Here is an 18,596-nt window from a genome sequence, read left to right as displayed (position 1 = left end):
AATGTTGGAACAGACCACTTGATAATGTCAAGATCCTAGAAACTGAATTATTTAAAAGAAAATGGAAACCTCATGCTCAGAGAATGTGATGGGCTGGCTTGGTACTTAGGTTACAAAACAAAGACGTTTCTAAGACGAGTGTGAGCTGAACTGATGATCTGATCTGCAAGAACCTTATACATGAATCAAATTTAATAGTAACTATTAACTTTCCCCCATTTCCTTACCTTTTCTGCATCTTCAGCTTCCCGTACACTATACTGTAAAACTTCACATTTTTCACTGTAAGACAAAGCAAGACAAATTCAGTGTAAACTCTGTAGCTTACAGTAACCTACAAGCGACAGCCTGCCATTAAAGCCCCTATGCTGAGCTGAACCCCCTCATTCTCTGCGCTGGGCCCCGCACTGGCTCCACAGCCCGACCAGAGGGGCACGTGAGCAGCAGAAGTGTGCCCGCGGCTGGCCGCGCATCCTGACTTCCCTGCTCACTCCGAGTGTGAGACCAGCGTCTATGGGGATGGGGCACCCGCGTGGCCTCTGCCGCCAGAGACAGTCCCCTGCTGAAGGACACATCACAGGACAGTACAAGGAGGCGTGGGCACAGGGCACCAAGTGGTGTGGGCTGGAGGGGGACAGGCTCCCCGAGCCGCTGCAGTTCAGGAGACAAATGACACCCTCAGAACAGCCCCCATCCCCGGCCTGTGGTCTACACCCTGGGATACCACAGCGGGGCCCCAGAAAGAAAGGGACAGCTGCCCCTGTGTGTCGTCTCCGCACTCCTGCCCACTTCCTCACTACGTCCCCTGGTGCGCAGAGCTGGCTGCCCGGCCAGGCCCTGGCTGGAAACCTTCAGGCTTCTAAGTATGTTAGACAGATGTGAAGGCCAGCAGTAGCCCACAGGGGAGCCCGCCTGTGCAGGAATGCTTGACGCCCCACCCAGCAAGGAGAGAGCAGGGCGCCACGGGTGGGCCAGTCCCCGTGGACCAGCTGCACGGCATAAACAGGGGACTTTTCCTCGTTTGGATAGCCCTCTCGCAGATGGGCTGTAAATCTGTAAACAGTCCAAGAATGATAAGCTATGTTCAAACTACCACATCTTCAGCAGGTGGCTGGTTTAATCAGCTGAGGCAGTACAGGTAAAAGATCTATACGACAGATCACCACCACCTGCTCACACTGATACCGAGTGTGAGAGAAAGGCTTTCTGGCACTGTGATTACAGACAAACTTCATTCCCCAATTCAGAGGGAGTTATCCAACCAGACGGCGTTCTCTCACTGCAACTAGGTCGCTGCAGGGACAGAAACCCCTGCAAGCCTCAGAAGCCACAATTAAACTCGAGTGTGTAAGAGACAAAAGTTGCAAACACTCCTTGGATGTCCCGGGCACATGGCTGGCACTGAAACGGCATTATTTTTTCTCACACAGCAACCTATGTGGCATCCTTGATGTGTCTGCCACCAGAGGGGGCAGGTAAACACGTGACAGGTGCTTTCAGCACAGGTGCCTGAGCACACGCACTACACCCCTGCCAGGCGTGCCAGGCACTGTGTGGGGTGCACTGTGTGGGGTGCACAGGTGACACAGACAGGGCCCTGCCCCCACAGACGCGAGAGCTCAGCCACTACCAGCAACGACCTAGAGCCAATTTTACAGCCAAACACATCCCTCGTCCATGGGACTTGACTCCACAGACATTCGTCTCACAGGCGCCTGTACCAGGCGACCACCCTGCTCAGCACCTCAGGCACAAGCAGCCCAGCAGACAGGACAGAACCGACCCCATGGACCGGATCGGCCGCTTCCACGCCTGCTGGCCTCCGCTGGGACTAAGGCATGGACGGAGAGCCGCCGGTGAGAGGCTGCAGCGACGGCCGTGACCACCCAGACACAGGCACACACTCGGGGAGCGCAGGAAGACCTATTTCCCTGTGTGCTTTCAATAAAGAAGAAAAGTGAGCAAGCATGAAGAGAGAAGAAAGATGCGGTAGTGTTTCTGTCAGTCCAAACACCCAGAGGATAGCTTTTAAAGTCCCTAAGGAGGCGGTTTACCCTTCGTGAATCTTCCGTACAGACTCGCTGAGCCCTTACAGGCGACCTTTCTAGGTAAACATGAGCATGTGGCTGCCACCTAACATAAAAACTGAAGGGTTCCCAAAGCTAAAACCTGCCACAGAGTATAGTCCGGGTCTATTTCTAGCTTCAAATACTATTAGAAATAAAGCAAAACAAAAAGTATTGGCAAGATAACCCAATCAAAAACAAACACACCAGCCCAAACCCCGCCAGCTCCAGCTGAGATGTGTGCCGGCGCTGTCGTTCACAACGGTCCCAACGCCCACTGGCACAGGTACGCAGGTGAGCGGGGAGCCGGGCCGCCGGACCTCAGGCGCTGGTGAGGAGGGCACAGCCCCAAGAGACACCATGCACTCGGCTTACCTCATCTGCGGGAGGAAGACTCTCTTATAGGCATTCTCGATGTCCTGAAGGTAGGCGGAGGTGATCTTCATTTCATGCGGCTACACAAGAGCAGAAAAATACAAGTGTGTACTTCCCCTGGTACCTGTGCATACGTAAAATGTGCAAACAAGCATGAACAGCTTTCTCAGACCCACCGTGTGGAGCACTGTGGAGACTGTGGGGTGACCGGGAACGGCCTTGGCATCAGAACCACTGCCCTACAGCGAGCACCTGGTTTGCTCTGCTGGGCCCAGCATGCAGGCTCTGTGCAAGCACGTCAAGATGTGGCTTAGACTGGGACCAGAAAGAGTCCTTTGGTAGTTAGCACAGCTGGCCTTCCCATCCCGCCGTGTGCTTGGCTGCAAGCAATGGAAGATTCCAGACGCTAGCGGGACCAGCTCATCTCTCCCCCGCTAGCCTCAGCACCCCCACCACTCCCCAGTCCTCCAGCCACCTCTCCCCGCTTCCCATGGCTCACTTCCCTTATCATCTGAGGTTTAAGCCAATTTCAGGAATTCACAACTGCAACCTGACGGGCGAACTTCCACACCTGGTGCCTGCTGCGGCCGAGCAGCGCTGCAGGCCGGCGCACACGGCTCTCCCCTGACGCGCCCCCCCCCGGCGTCACCTCCTCCTGGTACACTTCTCATGTATCTCCTTGCTTCCTACCTGCCAGTCTCCCACACTAAATGTAGGAACACACTGATTAATAACACAATGCTTCTTTGGTAAAATGTCCCTTTTCATACACACAGTGCTCATGTTAGTTGGTGACAGCATTCACAGAAGACTTTACCTGGAAAAATTAAAAAGTTCACCGCTCTAATGTGGGCCTCAAAATTGTTTCTGAAATATTGTTTCCCAGATAATAAGTTGCCTCAAGAATTCTGCACATACCCATCTGTGTGTCTGAACAGCACCATGATAAGCAAAGGCATCTGAACTACCCCCGAGGGAAGATAAACCACTTCTGCCTCGCAGTTCCCACCTTTCAGCAGCTGGTGGGACACTGAACATCTTAATCGCACGCCATGCTGAGGAGCGAACTCGTAAGCAAGAGAAGGCACACTGACTGGCAATCGACGGGGTAGGCAGATGTGGCCTAGTGCCCACCACTGGAGAGAAGAGGACAGCGTGTCCAACAGACCTTTCAGCAGCAGCCCAGTGTAGCTGGTGCTCTTCCACTGCCCACCCAAGGGCCCACCATCCAGGCTGGCATGTACAGGGCACCTGCGAGGGTCCCAGCACTGAGGACAAGCTGGGGGCTGACAAACACCTGGCCACTCACGCTCTCCTCAGTGTCCAAGAGAACACCCTCTTTTCCCCAGGAAAACGTCCCCTGAGCAGGAGCGGCATTCCCAGGGCAAAGAGGCCTTTGCCAGCCCGTATGAAACGTGCCTACGGCACCCTCAGGCAACTTCCACCTGCAGAGGCCAGGCCGCCTGACTCAGCCTCACCCAACAAGGAAGTGGGCGTGTGTGGAGACCACTACTCCTCTGCTCTAGAATCAGTGAGCAGGAAAAGGAGAAAGAGGCCAAACCTGAACTGAATGGACAGGAGGGGGGACTGAAAGGATATCAGAAATTGCTTTCAATTTGTCTGAAATTAGGAGACACAAAAACCCCATCAGAGAACAGACAGGTACGAGCAGAGGGAAGATCTGCCAGCAGACTTACCCAGCCTCACAGGACGGTTTGGGGGACGGGTTCAGGGATGAAAGTGGGCGGGCGCTGGGGCCTGGAGGGCACTGGCAGAGGACAGAGGGTGGCAAGGGCTGCACAAGCCCTCAGAGCAGCCGTGCCCTGGGGACCCCAGCGCCTGCCTCACCCCGAGGGCTGCCCATGACCCACACACCCCACGGCCACCATAGAGGCCCTTGTCTAAGTGCTGACCCGCGGCACAAGTGACGAGGACACAGACAGAGGCTGGTCTTTGGTTTAAAAGTGAACGTACGTCTCCTTTCTTCTGAATCCGAGTCTGGATCTCTGGCACAGGTACGTCAACGTAGATCACCACGTGGGGAGGCAGGTACTCACAGATGGTGACCTTCTTCACCTCGTTGTAGTGGTCCACACCTGGACGCGAGAGAGAGGGGCCTGTCATCAGCAGGCCACGGGCATATTTCTGAGGCGTGCTCTGCTCTCCGAGTAAAGGGCAAGGCGTGTGTAGTTCTCAGAGCCTCGGGTCAGTCTGCGAACCACACCGCTCTCAGCCACCAGCACTGGCCGCATGCTTGCTGTGCGCACACTGCAGTGCCAGGGCATTTGCACACATTATTTTGAAGACGTTCTGCACCTTGAAGTCCTTGAGTGTAACTGACGTTACTAGAATTCAACAGGCCACTGAAATGAAATCACCCCCCTCCCCACAGGGGAGCAATGTGAAGAAACCATTGGTCCTGCACATTTTCATGTGGTGGAAACTTCCAGAAGCAATACACTTGTGTGATCATGCTAAGATCCACAGAAAGACAATCACTTGGCTCTGAAGAAAACGGTCAGGTGACCACTCCTGCTGACTCCTGCTCTAGCGGCTACTACTTAGGAGGGGCCTCGGATCCGAGGCCCGGCAGGCTCTGAGCTCCAGGAACACGAGGACCACACGGCAGTGGAGCCCAAGTCAGTGGCCAAGCCTGGGCTGTGGTGCTGCCCCCGTCCCAGCAGGATGCACTCGGTTCAGGTGCCCCCTCCCCATTCAGCCCAAACAGGCCAGTACCCCCGCCGCCAGGGAGAACTGCCCTCCACCTCCTCCTGCCCCGCGAACCCACCCGCCTCAGCCCCGTGGGCACTCCCACTCCCCGGGCCATCTTCCACCTCACTGGGATCCAGCCACGCTCAAGGGGACATTCTCCACCAAACCAACACAGAAGCAACTCATTAAAGCCACCAGCCCCTCACGGTCACTTCTGAGGTCCTGACCCACTGGACACTAACACTCCTTATGACGACTGACCCCCTCTCGCAGGCTGGGAGCACCGGCAGGGCCTCTTCTCCCGGGAAATACACCACAGCTCTGACGCCCATCCTCACCTCTCACGTGCTGGCATGTCCTGGGACGTGTGTGTCCACTGTGAGCACCAGCTCCCCCAAAACCTGTCTCCAGCCCCGACTGGTCCTCGGGACGTCAGGCTGACATGCGGCCACCTGGCAGACATCGCCAACTGGCCACCTCACAGGAGGGAATCTCTAACTCAACGCTCCAGATACAAAACCTCCTCCTCGGCCCGCTGCCCCGTGGCATCCTTCCCACTCGGTGGCCCCGCCAGCCCTGTGGCTCGCTTTCACTCTCCCACGTCCCCCACAAAGCTGCCCACCCAGCTCGCCAAGTGCAGACCACCTTCCCCTGTGGGCCTTCATCCTAAGGGCCCACCCATCCTACTCCGACTTCCTCCCAAAGGTCTCCTTTGCTTTGCTGTCCCTTCCAAACGTGCCCTTCAAATGAATGAGCCCCCATCTCACCATAGCCCCCACTGCCTGAGACCCTCCATGGCTCCTCAGCACTCACAGGAAAACCCATGCATGCCAGCCACGGTGCAGGCCCGCAAGCGCAGCCCCAGGGCCCCGGCTGCCGCCCTCTAGCCGGGGCTCCCTCTGAAGGGACGCTGTCCCGGACCGCCTCCGCCCCCTGCTGGTGAGACACCCTCCTGCATGTTTCCACAGCACCCGAGAAGACAGAGGGGCCGCCAGTGCTGTTTCCGGCAGTCAGCGCACCTATGGCAGAGCCCGGTGCTCACACCGGCAACACCGGTCCGCCGACTTCAGCTGCTGCTCACAGGGCCCAGCGGGGATCGGCCGGTGCCTTGGTCAGAAGCAGGGCCCAGCTGCCCTTTCTGCAAGCACATGGGCGGACTACCCTCAACGGCAGGAGGTCAGCAGGCAGAGCCAACAGCCCCACCTCCCGACTCCCTCAGCTTCCTGCAATCTCCCTGCTCATCTACCAACTCATCCGCCCTCTGGATCGGAGCCGCCCACCAGCTAGAGAGGCTCCCTGGACGCCGGTGCCCAAGTCTCCTGCAGGCGAGCACGTCTACAGGCTGGCTGGCCACAAGGACTCGCACAGCCCTGGCCCCACCCTGACAGGCATCCACCACTCCCCACAGTCAGGCTATTGCAACCAGGAGCTCTTCATTCTTGCCCTTTTGCCACCTGCCAGAACTCCAACAATTCCCCAACCCAGAGCTGCTGTCCCTAAAAGCGCTGGCACGGCCCTGTGTCAGAGAGAAGGGGAGCAGGGCAGTGACACCACCAGGCAGGCACAGGCAAGGTGGATACGTAAAGACACGGCACCAGACACCGGGCAGTTTGGTAAAGCTGATGCTGAAGAGCGCAGGTTAGCAGAGCTGGAGGGGCTCCTGGGCAAGACGGGGTAAGCCCGGGGGTTCAGCTATTCAAGGACCCAGGACACCACACTGCTTTCACGGGACATGTGAATTTAGGAGGGAAAAGGGGTGGAAAGAATCATTTTTCCCTGTGGAAATTCAACAGGTAATGGTATTGATTCACATCCATATAACAGACACTCAGAGGACCCGTACTAACTGCGAGATGAGTCCCCAGTGCCTTTACAAAGCTACCCAGCACGTCCAGGAAGGCTGGTGGGCAGCCCTGACTCACACTGCTTCCGGATGAATCCCTGGCGGTACATCGCCTCCACAAAAACAAAGTCACTGTAGACGGAGCGTTCCAGTACAACACCTTGTCCTGTGTAAAGCAGGGAGACAAAAACAATCAAATAATGAAGCAAGCACTGGAAGCTAGTAATTTCATTTTAGAAAGGGAAAAATATCTATTTACAATTGTGTACTTTCACCAAACAGTTTCAAAAGAACACACATGGGCTTGTAAGTAAGTAGGAAATCATTTTCAAAACCTAACACTCTGATGTCGGCGGCGAACATGCTGTCCGTCCTTCAGCTGAACAAAAGCACCCAGTTAACAACAGCAAAGTGCTTGTTAAACCACGGGTCTCCCACCCCACCATGCCCACTGCAACCCCGCCTCCGCCAGCAGCTCAGGAAGACCATCGCGACGTCACCTCAGCCCCCAGCCATCAGCACACCGCCCGCATGCTCCTGACCATGCACAGCAGCTGCCGTTACCTCCTCAGCGTGTGGCCACAGCACCAACTCCACAGGCTCTGCACCCCCAACCCAGGCTCTGCCCTGGCCCCCCAACAGCAGGCGGCACTGCCAAGGCTGAAACCAGGCCCTGTAAGCCCTCTGCTCAACCCCCCACGGCCCCCTCTCTACTTCGGAGGACACCCTCCTCACCCACCCACTTCTCTGACCTCATCCCACACCCCCCGGCCCTGCTTGCTTCCCGGGGGCCAGAGGCCTCTAGACAGTCACTGCGGCACACAGAGGGCTCTACTGCCACTCAGGGCTGGTCCCCAGGGGCCGGGCCAGAATCCCTGTGCCCGCCCTCTCACCTTCCCATCAGGAAGCGCGGCCCCCAGCCCTACCCGCAACCCCTTCCTCTCAGCTCTTGCCTCTCATGAGGGACACAGCGCCGGACTCTCCCCTCATTTACCCTCAGCCCCAGGAGGGGCGGGGCCTCGCCTTGTGCAGCATCCTAGCATCTGCGCACCTGCTACGCTGCAGGCACTCACTGAACACTCACGTCACCGACAAATTAAAGTGACACAAAAGCAAACAAGGTAAGTTTTCTTCTAAAATGTGTCTTTTTAATTTTAAGATGTGGGGAGTCCTAATACCAGGTCTAAGTATGCTTCAAAAAGAATCTGACGTGAGCGGAGTGAGTGTCAGTATTAACTCCCAGCACTGACCGGCTGCTGGGAGCTGCGTCCTGGTGCTGAACACGGGAGGCAGGCCACACCCTGTCCTGGCAGCAGTGCTAACCCGAAGCGGGGCTTACATTCACCGAAGGAAAAGCGTCACTGGTAAAACTTTAGGAAGCGAGACGGGAACTGGGCCCCTCTGTACCTGTTCAGACACAGAGCATCCTCGTGCGTCCGGTGGCACACACCATAAACGTGCGGCCCTACCAGACAGGAAGCCGTGGCTCCTGGGGCCCTTGGGAAAAGTGGGCTCTTGTTCTCACAAGCACACCCACGAAGCAGATGCCTTAGAAGGCTGCTGAGCTGTTTATAAATAAGCTCACCAGGTAACCATGGCGGCTGACACTGAGCTCACACAAACGCCCCATCGCCTTCTCACACACACACATGCCACTTGCTTCTGCCCAAGTTCAGACCCGCCACGGCTTGGTGGCTCTGGTCAAGGCAGCGGCATCGGGGACATTCCAGGGCTGGTTCACAGGGTGACGGCACAGCCGGCCTGGACCTGCCTGGACACATCTGGACCCTCCTGGACGCACATGACCCACCTGGAAGCACCTTGACCTGCCTGGATGCACCTGGATCCTGCCTGGACCCGCCTGGGTGTGCCTGGACCCCACCTCACTCTGTGAGCAGCCTGTGCCCCTGCCCGCTCACCCTCCCCGCTCCAGCCCCCAAACTTTGTGTCCTTACCCCTGATACCTGTCTCCCAGACTCCAGACCTCACCTACCCCAACAAACAGCCCTGCCCATCTCCTGCTGCTTTGGACAACTTCCAGGGACACATCCCCTTTCCTGAATGGGCCCAGGAGCAATGTGTGCCCCCTCCCCCACTGCTGCACCTTCTCCAGGTCTGACTTCTAACCTGCAGACTGATGGTAAACCCCAGCCCCCCTCTGCTCGGAGACAATGCTATTTTGTGCATTGCATGTCTGCATGATGCACAGCCGCACCTTCCCGAGGGTAATTCCACTTCTACAGGTTCTCTCTTTCCTCCACTACTTTGACACACTTCATATATAAGCTTAGAGCGGTGGCATGGAAATTCCACACAGCCCAAAGATCACGCTCCAGCCCACAAAAACGAAGTAATATTAAGTGAACTTTATCCTAAAGCAACTATAACATGGGTCTCAGGGAATTTATGATCTTATTGGGAAGACACAATCTGCCCCACCAATTACCCTTGGAGCAAAGCCCTACTTAGCAGCGACGTAAAACTGAATTCCGAAGCCCAGAGCAGGGCTCAGGTGCACGGCGTCCGTACGGCCCCTGCGTGGGTGCCGCACCTGTGCTCAGCAGGTGCTCCAGGGCATCCGCGTACTGCAGGAGGCGGCTGGCGTACAGCCAGGACTGCAGGCGGTAGCTGTTGCCGTCGTTACTTTTGGGGTCGTCATAAAACTTCTCCATGCTGCAGTTGCCACTGAACTCGGCAGCCAGGTCCCTCCCATCTCCCGTGGTGCTGTCTGCGTAGTGTATCCCTGCTTCGGGGAAGTGCTTTAAGCCTGAGGAGAAATAACCAGAGGAAACATGAGGTGGGTCCCTCACCTCCCACCAGTGCGCAGCATGGCCGACAGAAACGCAGCCCCGTCTGAGCTGGTTGGTCAGACCTGGAAAAAGTGACCCTCATGCCTGCATTCCACGTGTACAGAAGGGAGCACACAGGATACAGAAGAGAGCATGTCTAAAACATGCGTGTAAGAGCATGTCAGCTAAAGGGCTAGGCTGCAGCGTGTCCCAGTGTCCCCTCCTCCTGAAAAGGAGAGCCGCCTGTAACTCTGCAAGCCCCCAAGTGCAAGTGAGCGCCCGACTGGCAGAACTGGGGTACAGCAGGCTAACAGGAGTCGGGAACGGGCTCAGACCCCGGCTGTGCAGGGACCAGGGTGCAACCGGCTTCTCCCTGAGTTCACATGTCTGCCAATGACAGCAACAGTCCCGTTTCCTAGGGCTGCTACAAAGCCCAAAGTCTGTTCATCTCCAAGTGCACCATTCAGATCATCAAGGTAAAATTCCAATTCAAATCGACAACCAGCATGCATTTTTTAAATCTCCCAAGTCTGAAAGCTAAAAAGCAGCCTTGTCAATAAACATGTCAAAATGTAAAATGCCTACCTTAGGCCCAATTCTACCTAGTCAACATTAAAATAATACCAAACTCAGATGAGCAACTGTGTATCTGAGAAAAAGTTACTGTGCACGACACAGGTTCATACCTAGTTTCTCCGCTATTTGCTTTGCAAGCTTGCCTTTCCCGGAACATAGGTTGCCATCTACAGTTATCACTCTGCTGTATTCCGTCAGTTTTTTGGTCGCCCTCTCGCCCAGGATGTACGCCAAAGGGCCGTACTGCCACTTGCGCTGGACACTTGTGTGAATCCCTTCCTGAAAACAACATCACAAAAGAGCACGTGAGCCTCCTGGGTACGAGACACGAGCAACCACTCAGTAAGAAGGCCAAGAAGGCCCCGCTGATAAAAACGCCAACATCGACATCTTTGTCGCGTCCTGATTTGTTTGATTAAGGTCCCCTGACCTGCCTGCACTGTGGGTTCACAAGGACAGGGGAATTGTCTCCTGTTCACTGCTGCATCCTTGCGTTCAGAACAGCGCCTGGAATAGATACACTCACCAGTCAATAAAAATTGGGCAGACAGACAGACAGATGGATGGGTGGACGGACGGACGGACAGACGGATGGATGGATGGATGGATGGATGGATGGGAGGCAGGGAGAGAGAGGGGAAAGGAATAAAGAACATTTCTCTGGTCCAGGCTTCTGGCCTGAGCTCCAGACCTGCTTATATCACTGTCTTTAAACAGCTCCAACTCCATATCCTGAAAAGTACTTGAAAGCTATCTGACCTGAATCTGAGATTTAACATCTGCACCCTAACCCCCAAATCTGCTCGCCCTCCCAAGTTCCCCATCCCCTATTCACCAGGCAAACCAAGCAAACGTGGGGATCACCTTTGATATCCTCCGCCCCCCGCCCGGCCCATAACCGCTGGCAAACTCCTGCCGGTCTGACTCTGGCGCAGTGCCACCCCCCCAGCCCCCAGGGCTCATTCGGTGCCTCCACCCCCACGGCAGGCACCTGCCCCATCTCCTTGCTCCAACACACCCAGGCTACTCTCCGCACTAAAGCCAAACCATCCCCCCGCCCCAAACACGAAGATAAGAAAGAAACACAAATTGAAAGGAAAACAACTAAGGAAAGTTCAACACACACGAGGGAAAACAAGCCTTAGTGTGTTCAGAGGCTGAACAGACCAGTAAGGGCACTGACAGGAGCAAGGGTGGGAACCCACAGCTTATTTTAGAAGTATTAAAAGTAACCAAAAACCATATGAAAAAATTGTTCAGCCTTGCTACAAAGAGCAAACGGAAGATTATTAATAAGGAGAAAACACATTTTCATGTATCAAACCAAAAACTACTTTATTTTTTTAAATGATGATATGCAGTGTTGGTACAGGACAATCCTCATACCTGCAAGTGGTGCTATAGACCCGGGCCCTGGACCTCAGACTAGCAACTCTACCCTAAGGGACTACACATGGGTCTGTGCAAAAATTTGCCTACAGAGATGCTCCAAGAAATGTCATTTATAATATCAAAAATGTAAAAGAAACCCTTAATGCCCAATAACAGAGAAGAGGTTTAAAAATTAAAGTATATCCATCTGATGGAATACTAAGTACTCTTTTTGTTATGGAATAAAAATAACATAAGAGAACATAAAACAATGAGATTGTTTCAATCCTGACCAGCTTGATTTACAGTCTTGATTATGAGCTGGTGCAAAAGCGGTTACAGGTGAGAACACAAAGAAGGCGACACAGCTAACAACAGGCAAAAGGTGCGAACACATGTCACAAAAGGACATCTAAGGAAGGGCCGATAAGCAGACAGAAACATACTCAACAACCTGTCATTCGGAAACGGCAACTTAAAACAGAAAGATACAACTATTCACTCAGGAGAACAGCCAAAAAGCCAAAATCTACACCACAAAGTGTTGGCAAGAAGGCAGAGCAACAGGAATGCCCTTTAGGGAGAGCAGGAACGCAAAATGGCACGGCCCCTTCAGAAGATGGCTTAACAGTTCTTCTAGAACTAAACACAGTGTTACCACAGATACAGCTAATCCACATGCCTTGGCAGTGTTACTCATATTCACCAAAAACTGGAAGCAACCAAGATGTCTTTCAGTAGCTCAATGGATAAACTGTGATATACTCATACAATGGAATATTATTCAGAAATAAAAAGAAACGCGTTTTTCTATTTTTCCACTCATTTCTATTCAACCACAAATAGACATGAGTGACTCTTAAATGCACATCTCTAAGTGACAGAGCCAATACGAAAAAGCAACATATTGTAGGCTTCCAGATAGATGACGTTCTAGAAAGCGCTGAATGAGAGGTGGTGAGATCGGTGGTTGCCAGGGGCTGGGGAGAAGAGGAAGGGCTGAGCGGGGAGAGCACGGGATTTGTAGGGCAGTGGAACCACCCAGTGTAACACTGAGCGGTGGACACGTGACACTTGCGCTTGTCAAAACCCACAAAAATTTACAGCGCCAAGAGCGAACTTCAACATAGGCACAATTCTGAAAACTCGCTTAGGTTGAGGAATCCAGACTGGAATGCAAAACGTGACAAACCGACGGCGTCACCAGGCATGAAATCACCTCCCTGTGGGGCTGGGGAAGGTCTGGAACTCAGTGGAGGCTGAAACGCAGGCAAGAGGAACTGTACTCTACCTGGTAAAGATGTTCCTCACAGAGGAAAGGTTAACAACTCTGAATTACTATACATGCATCCAGAATCAAGCAGTTATGTAAATGGACAGCAAATGGTGGGAACCAGGTTTCTCCCTGTTGGAGTTTCGGGAAGTTACAGATGAGCAAGGGGAGACGCTAGAATGCTCACGCAGCACTGAATCACAGACATCACTGTGAACTCATCCAATAGAGAGGCAGATGGTTACACGGAGAAGTATTTACAGGTATCAGCATACACACAGGTTCGTGTATTTGCTGCCTGCTGAGAGGACCCAGAAGCAATATACTATCCCCAGTATCAATTACCCCGAGCAGACATGCAGAAGAGTTACACATAATTTCTGTAGATACTCTGCCTTCGAGGAAGGGAGCATAACCTCCCACTCCTTAGGTGTGGGCTACACACAGAGACTGCCCTTCAGAGGGGACACAATGGGAAGGGGGCAAGAGGAACCACCTTGCTACCCCAGTCAAGTGGTCAACATCGACAGGGATGGCTCCTTGCGTACAATGTGGTGAGCATGGCTTTCCCGCTGTGCTCCTCCTCCCAAGAACACACAACCCCACTCTGATCATGAGAAAAACATCAGATGAGTCCCACTGAGGGCCAAACCCCTGCTCAGGGCTGCTGTCAAGGTAATCAGAAACAGGGAAAATCTGAGAAACCGTCATAACCAAGAGAAGCCTGAAGAGACATGATGACTAAATGTGATGTGGGATCCTGGGTGGGATCCTGGAAAGGAGAAAGGACATTAGGGAAAAACTGAAGGAACCTGAATACAGCCCACCAGTAGTTACTGAAAAGAAAAAGAAAGAATGCACTGTATGATCCCCTTTTTGTAAATAATATATACACAGATACATTCACAGCAGGAAAAAACTGAAACAAATACAGGAGAAAGGATGTATATCAAAACAGTCAGGAGTAATGCCTGCAAGAGCAAAAGGGAACCACCCAAAGGCCCATCGACAGGAGAGCAGGTTAGTGCACGGAGTAATTCTCTATATGCCCCAAAATCTCAACGTCCCATCACTTTGTGAACACTTAGTTTACTCAGTAGCAACTGTGTGTCATTCACTCATTTTTTTCTTCACTATTCAAGTATTTATTAGGAGCCTATGCTATGTGAAGCACCTTCCCTAGACAATGGGGATACAGCAGGGAGCCACAGGACTCCACGGCATAACAAAACAAAACAGTCGCTATACAGCTCATTAAATAAGTGCTGTGGAGGGGAGCATGGTGCACGTGATGGGCTGTGATGTTCAAGTGGGCGGCGGGGGAGCTCTCGCAGGAGTGACACAGGGACAGACTAGAAGGCAGGGAGGGAACTGGCCCCGTGAAAGAGGGTCTCTCAGGCAGAGGGGACAAATGCCCTGAGGCCGCAGCACTGCAAGGCCCAGCCCGGGTGGCGAGGCTGCCACCGAGGCGGCTGAGAGAGAGTAGACGAGGTATGTGAGGGGGTGTTAATCATATCACCCCAGAAATTAAAGACTCTCTCCTCTAGGCTACCTATGAGCCATGGGCAAACTGTTTCCCACCTGTGTCCACAACCTGAACATACCACAGGTGTGGCACAAGGCAGACGCACAGTAATGTTCCAAGTAATGAACCCAGCAATCAACCATTTCCTCACTTCAAACTCCTTAGAAAGTGCTTTTTTACAAAGTTACCATAGTCTTCTCTAAATTCCCATCCTCAGTCTCATTTTTCTCTCTGGAGTCACAATGAATAACCGATCTTAGGATGAATTTCCAGTTCCTTGCTTTATTCCTCAAGTAATCAGGGGTACCCCTATTCATCTTACTCATTTCTCTCAGGACCAGCAGAGGCTCGCCTATATCCCCCTGCAGAGGGCAGTGCCCAGAGGTGAGCGCACTGTCTCGGGCGGCTGTGTCTAGTGTGTTCCCCGCAGCACAGCACCGGGTCCTCACCTCTCTGACACAGGCCCCAGTACACTGGGTAGTAAAAAGAAGCCTGAGTTATCTTCTAAAAACACGCATATGAGTTCTTAATAACACTGTTACACTGTTCTGTCCGAAATCCTCTGCTGACCAAAATGCTTAGCCACCTTAGCCAGGCCAAGTCCCTTTGCAAACTGACACCAGTGTAGCTCCGGCCACGAGCACGCAAAGCAGCTATGATGCAGTCACGGCCGTATTAGTTTTCCGACGGTTTCCAGCCCAGTTCTTTGCTTCCCTCGTTCCCTCCGCGTACGGCGTCTTCCCGCCGTTCTCCGCCACTCAAGTTCTCCCGACCCTGCGTACCTAACTCGGCTGCCTTCTCTCCCGTTTCTGCTGGGCGCGCCCCAGGCCCCCCGGGCTCATCCTGCCCGCCGGCCACCGCGCAGCAGCAGGGACAGTGGCCCCGAGCCCGGCCTCCGCACCAGCGCGCCCACGAGGCCGACTCGCCTCCGCGCCCGGACGTTCAGTGGGGCCGAGATGAAACGGCCTGGGCAGCCCGCCGCCCCTCTGAGTCGGCCCGCGACTCAGGCCCCGGGCGCCCCGCAGAGTGACCCTGGGAGCTGCAGGCCGGGAGCCCGGGAGAGGAGAGGAGCTGCGCCGGGAGGACAGGCCAGGGCCCCTGCTCCCCGCCCGCCCGCCGCCTCACCACGCGCTCGGCGCCCGCCGCCAGGCCCCGCGCGGACGCGGACGCGGATGCGGACGCAGGGGCCAATCTCAGCAGCCTGGAGGCCATGGCTCCGCGGTCGGCGCCGGCTCAAGGACCGAGCGGACGCGGTCGCGACGAGGTCCTTTCCCGCGGCCGGCGCGCCTGGGTGACGTCAGACGGGGGTGCCCGCGCGGCGCCTGCCGGGCCTTCCGGGCGCGCGGAGAGCGGGGTCAGCGGCTTCCCCAGGCGGCCGGGTCGCCCGAGTCGCCCGGGCGCCGCCGGACCTGAGGTCGTGCCGCGTGGGGAGCTGCCCCAGGCAGCCTGTAGCCGCTACTGCGCCTCACGCCAAGTCCAGGCCGCCCCCGGGCGCAGGTGCCGACTTCTCAGCCCCCCGGAAGCCGTCCGGCAGCCGCGGGGAGGGCGGCCAGGGGCTGGGGAGCGAAGGGGCGGATGGCGCGCGGCACCGGGACCGCGCGGGCGTCCCAGCGCGCGAGGGGGGGCCACGCGGCCGGCCCCGCTGGGCTCCAGGCCCTCGGTCCGCGCGGATTCACTTGACCGGGAGAGGTCCTCCGCCACGCCGGCCACTGGAATCGTTGCTATGATCTTCACATCCCTCGGTCTCACAGTTCTGAGTATCCTAACTTTTCTTTCATTTAACGTTCATTTGGTTTTCAGCTTTCCAGAACGATCATGGAATGCAAACCAGAACGGGAATGCAGCTGTAAGAACGCACCTCCCAGAGGAGCATTCCTGCAGATTCCTGATCCCAAAGCCCGAGGGTCTGATTCAGAAGACCCAGGGTGGGCCGTGAAATCCGTGTAACAGGCTTCCAGCTATTCTGATATAAATGGTCCACATGGAGAGAAATACTGTCACAGACCCTCCCGAGAGCAGGGGCCACATCACATCCTGCACACGAGTGTCCCAGCCTGGAGCAGAGCTCCTGACACATCATGTGTTGCAAGAGCAGTTGGGTGAGCACACCTCCAGTGAGCCGGTGTGACCAGCCCTCAGCCCTCCAAGCCCCGGGGAGGCCCCAGTCTTCCAGGGCTTCCCTCCACGTCCCCATGCCTCTGGGAAGCCCAGTGCCCTTCCCAGTGTGTCCGAATTCAGGGCGCCCGCCTGGGCATCCTCACCTTGTACCATCGTCCATCTGTTCGGCCTTGAGCACTGCAGCTGTCTTTCTCAGCTTTACCCCAGGTGAAAACACACCCTTTGTCTTACTTGCCAAGACAAGATCCTTGTGTTGAACAACTCTCACTGATGGCATAGTGAGAAAGGGAAAGAGCACAGCAGGAAACAGAAAAGTATCAGACATCCTGAAGTTTCTCAAACATCCCTGCAGTGTGGAGTCATGGTCAAGCCCTAACTCACCAGCCTGGGGACCTGCCTCTGTCAAAACCTCCCCAGGCCTCCCTCCTCTCCTCCAGGCACCTTCAAAGTCCGGGTCCTGAGGAAAGGGCAGGAGATACAGTCTGTGGGGGGCAGGCCTCCTCAGGGCTCTTAGCACTGACATCCCTGATGAGTATCAAACAGAAGAGATGCTTTGTTAGGTATAATGTGTCCCAACTACTTTTTTAAATCAGAATTTAAACATCAGTCTTGTAACTAAATTGACCTTTTGGTGCACAGAAGTAAACAATGTGTTTCGAGTGTCCCTAGTTACAACACCATCATAAACATCCCATTACGGGACCTTTGTAGCCAGCTGCCACCAGCTACTGCGCCTCACCGTCCAAAACATGGGAACAGTATGCTTGGGAAATTCACTTCCACATGAGCTCCAGGTATAAATATCCTCCAAGTTAGCATTCTGCCCAGCTTCAGTTTGATGGTATAATCATTTAACTACAGCGGAGAAACCAAGTGAGAGAAAATTCAATAATAGTTCATAATAGAAATAGTTGGTGTTTCTGATTCAATAGAAGATACTTGCACTACCTTGAAATCATGCAAGGTGTGGTGATTACTGGCCTCAAATTATCTTCTCAAGTCTCCATTTGAGATGCTGTATAATACCTGGCATGTCAGTGCCATTTAGTAACATAAAGCAAGTGATGGAAACCTCATAGTAACAGAAGGTAGTGCATGTGCCTGGCTGCAGGTATAGTTTGATCCAGATCTCAAGCTATATTATCCTTGTGTCACTTCTCACTTCTGCTTCCCTGACTTGTGTCCACACAAAACCCTGTAGGTGAATATTTAGTGCAGCTTTATGATAATGTACAGAAATTGGACTGAAGCCAGATGTCTTTCAGAAGGTAAGCAGTTAGACTGATGCATGCATACCAGGTCACTGCTCAGCAGTAAGAAGGAAGGGAGTGGACTAAGTATCAAGACATGCAGCAACTCCAAGGAACTAGGCAGTTCCAAAACAGTGTGATTCCATTTATATAGTATTTAGAAATGAAGGACACACTGAATTTTAGGATTTTTAATATTTGTCAGTAATCAGTGATGGAGGTAGGTTTGAGGGGAGCAAAAGGAAGATGGTGTGGTTATAAAAGACCACAGCAAGGAATCCTCGTGGTGGTGGAATCATGCAGGGTCTTGAGTGTGGTAGTTGACCCAAACCTATACAGATGATAAAATTTTATAATAACCCAAACACAGATGCACAAATAAATACAGGTAAAACAGGAAACCTGAACGAGGCAGGTGGATTGCATCAATAGCCTGGCTGTGATATTATATAGTTTGGCCATTGTTATCATTGTAGGGAAGTGGGCCAAGTTCACAAAAGATCTGTGTGTTATTTCTTACAACTGCATGTGAATCTATAATTAATAGGATTTTTCATCTAAAAAAATTAGTTGGTCTTATCTGGAGATTTTTCCGGCTTCTCTCTTCTGTTCCATCAATGTTTGTGTCTGTCCCTGCACAATACCACACAACCTTGAAAATCAGCCTTCAAGTCAGTAGACTAATTACTAATTCCTCC

General features: G+C 53.8%; 1 protein-coding gene across 1 annotated transcript in view; it reads right to left on the bottom strand.

Annotated features, from left to right (window-relative positions):
* Positions 1-15,821, bottom strand: part of NDUFA10 (NADH:ubiquinone oxidoreductase subunit A10) — a 51,498-nt gene extending 35,677 nt beyond the window's left edge. The window contains exons 1-7 of the mRNA XM_036901210.2: positions 15,656-15,821; positions 10,472-10,640; positions 9,548-9,763; positions 7,076-7,162; positions 4,416-4,537; positions 2,442-2,521; positions 228-282 (exon numbers count right to left, since the gene is read on the bottom strand). Coding sequence (XP_036757105.2) covers positions 228-282; positions 2,442-2,521; positions 4,416-4,537; positions 7,076-7,162; positions 9,548-9,763; positions 10,472-10,640; positions 15,656-15,742 — 816 coding nt within the window. The 5' untranslated portion in view covers positions 15,743-15,821. The remainder of the gene's footprint in view (positions 1-227; positions 283-2,441; positions 2,522-4,415; positions 4,538-7,075; positions 7,163-9,547; positions 9,764-10,471; positions 10,641-15,655) is intronic.
* Between the last annotated feature and the right edge of the window lie 2,775 nt (positions 15,822-18,596).

This window comes from Manis pentadactyla, chromosome 6 (genome assembly GCF_030020395.1).
Source record: "Manis pentadactyla isolate mManPen7 chromosome 6, mManPen7.hap1, whole genome shotgun sequence".
Lineage (NCBI taxonomy): Eukaryota > Metazoa > Chordata > Mammalia > Pholidota > Manidae > Manis > Manis pentadactyla.
The sequence above is the reverse complement of the archived record's forward strand: the minus strand, read 5'-3'. Positions and strand labels throughout refer to the sequence as shown.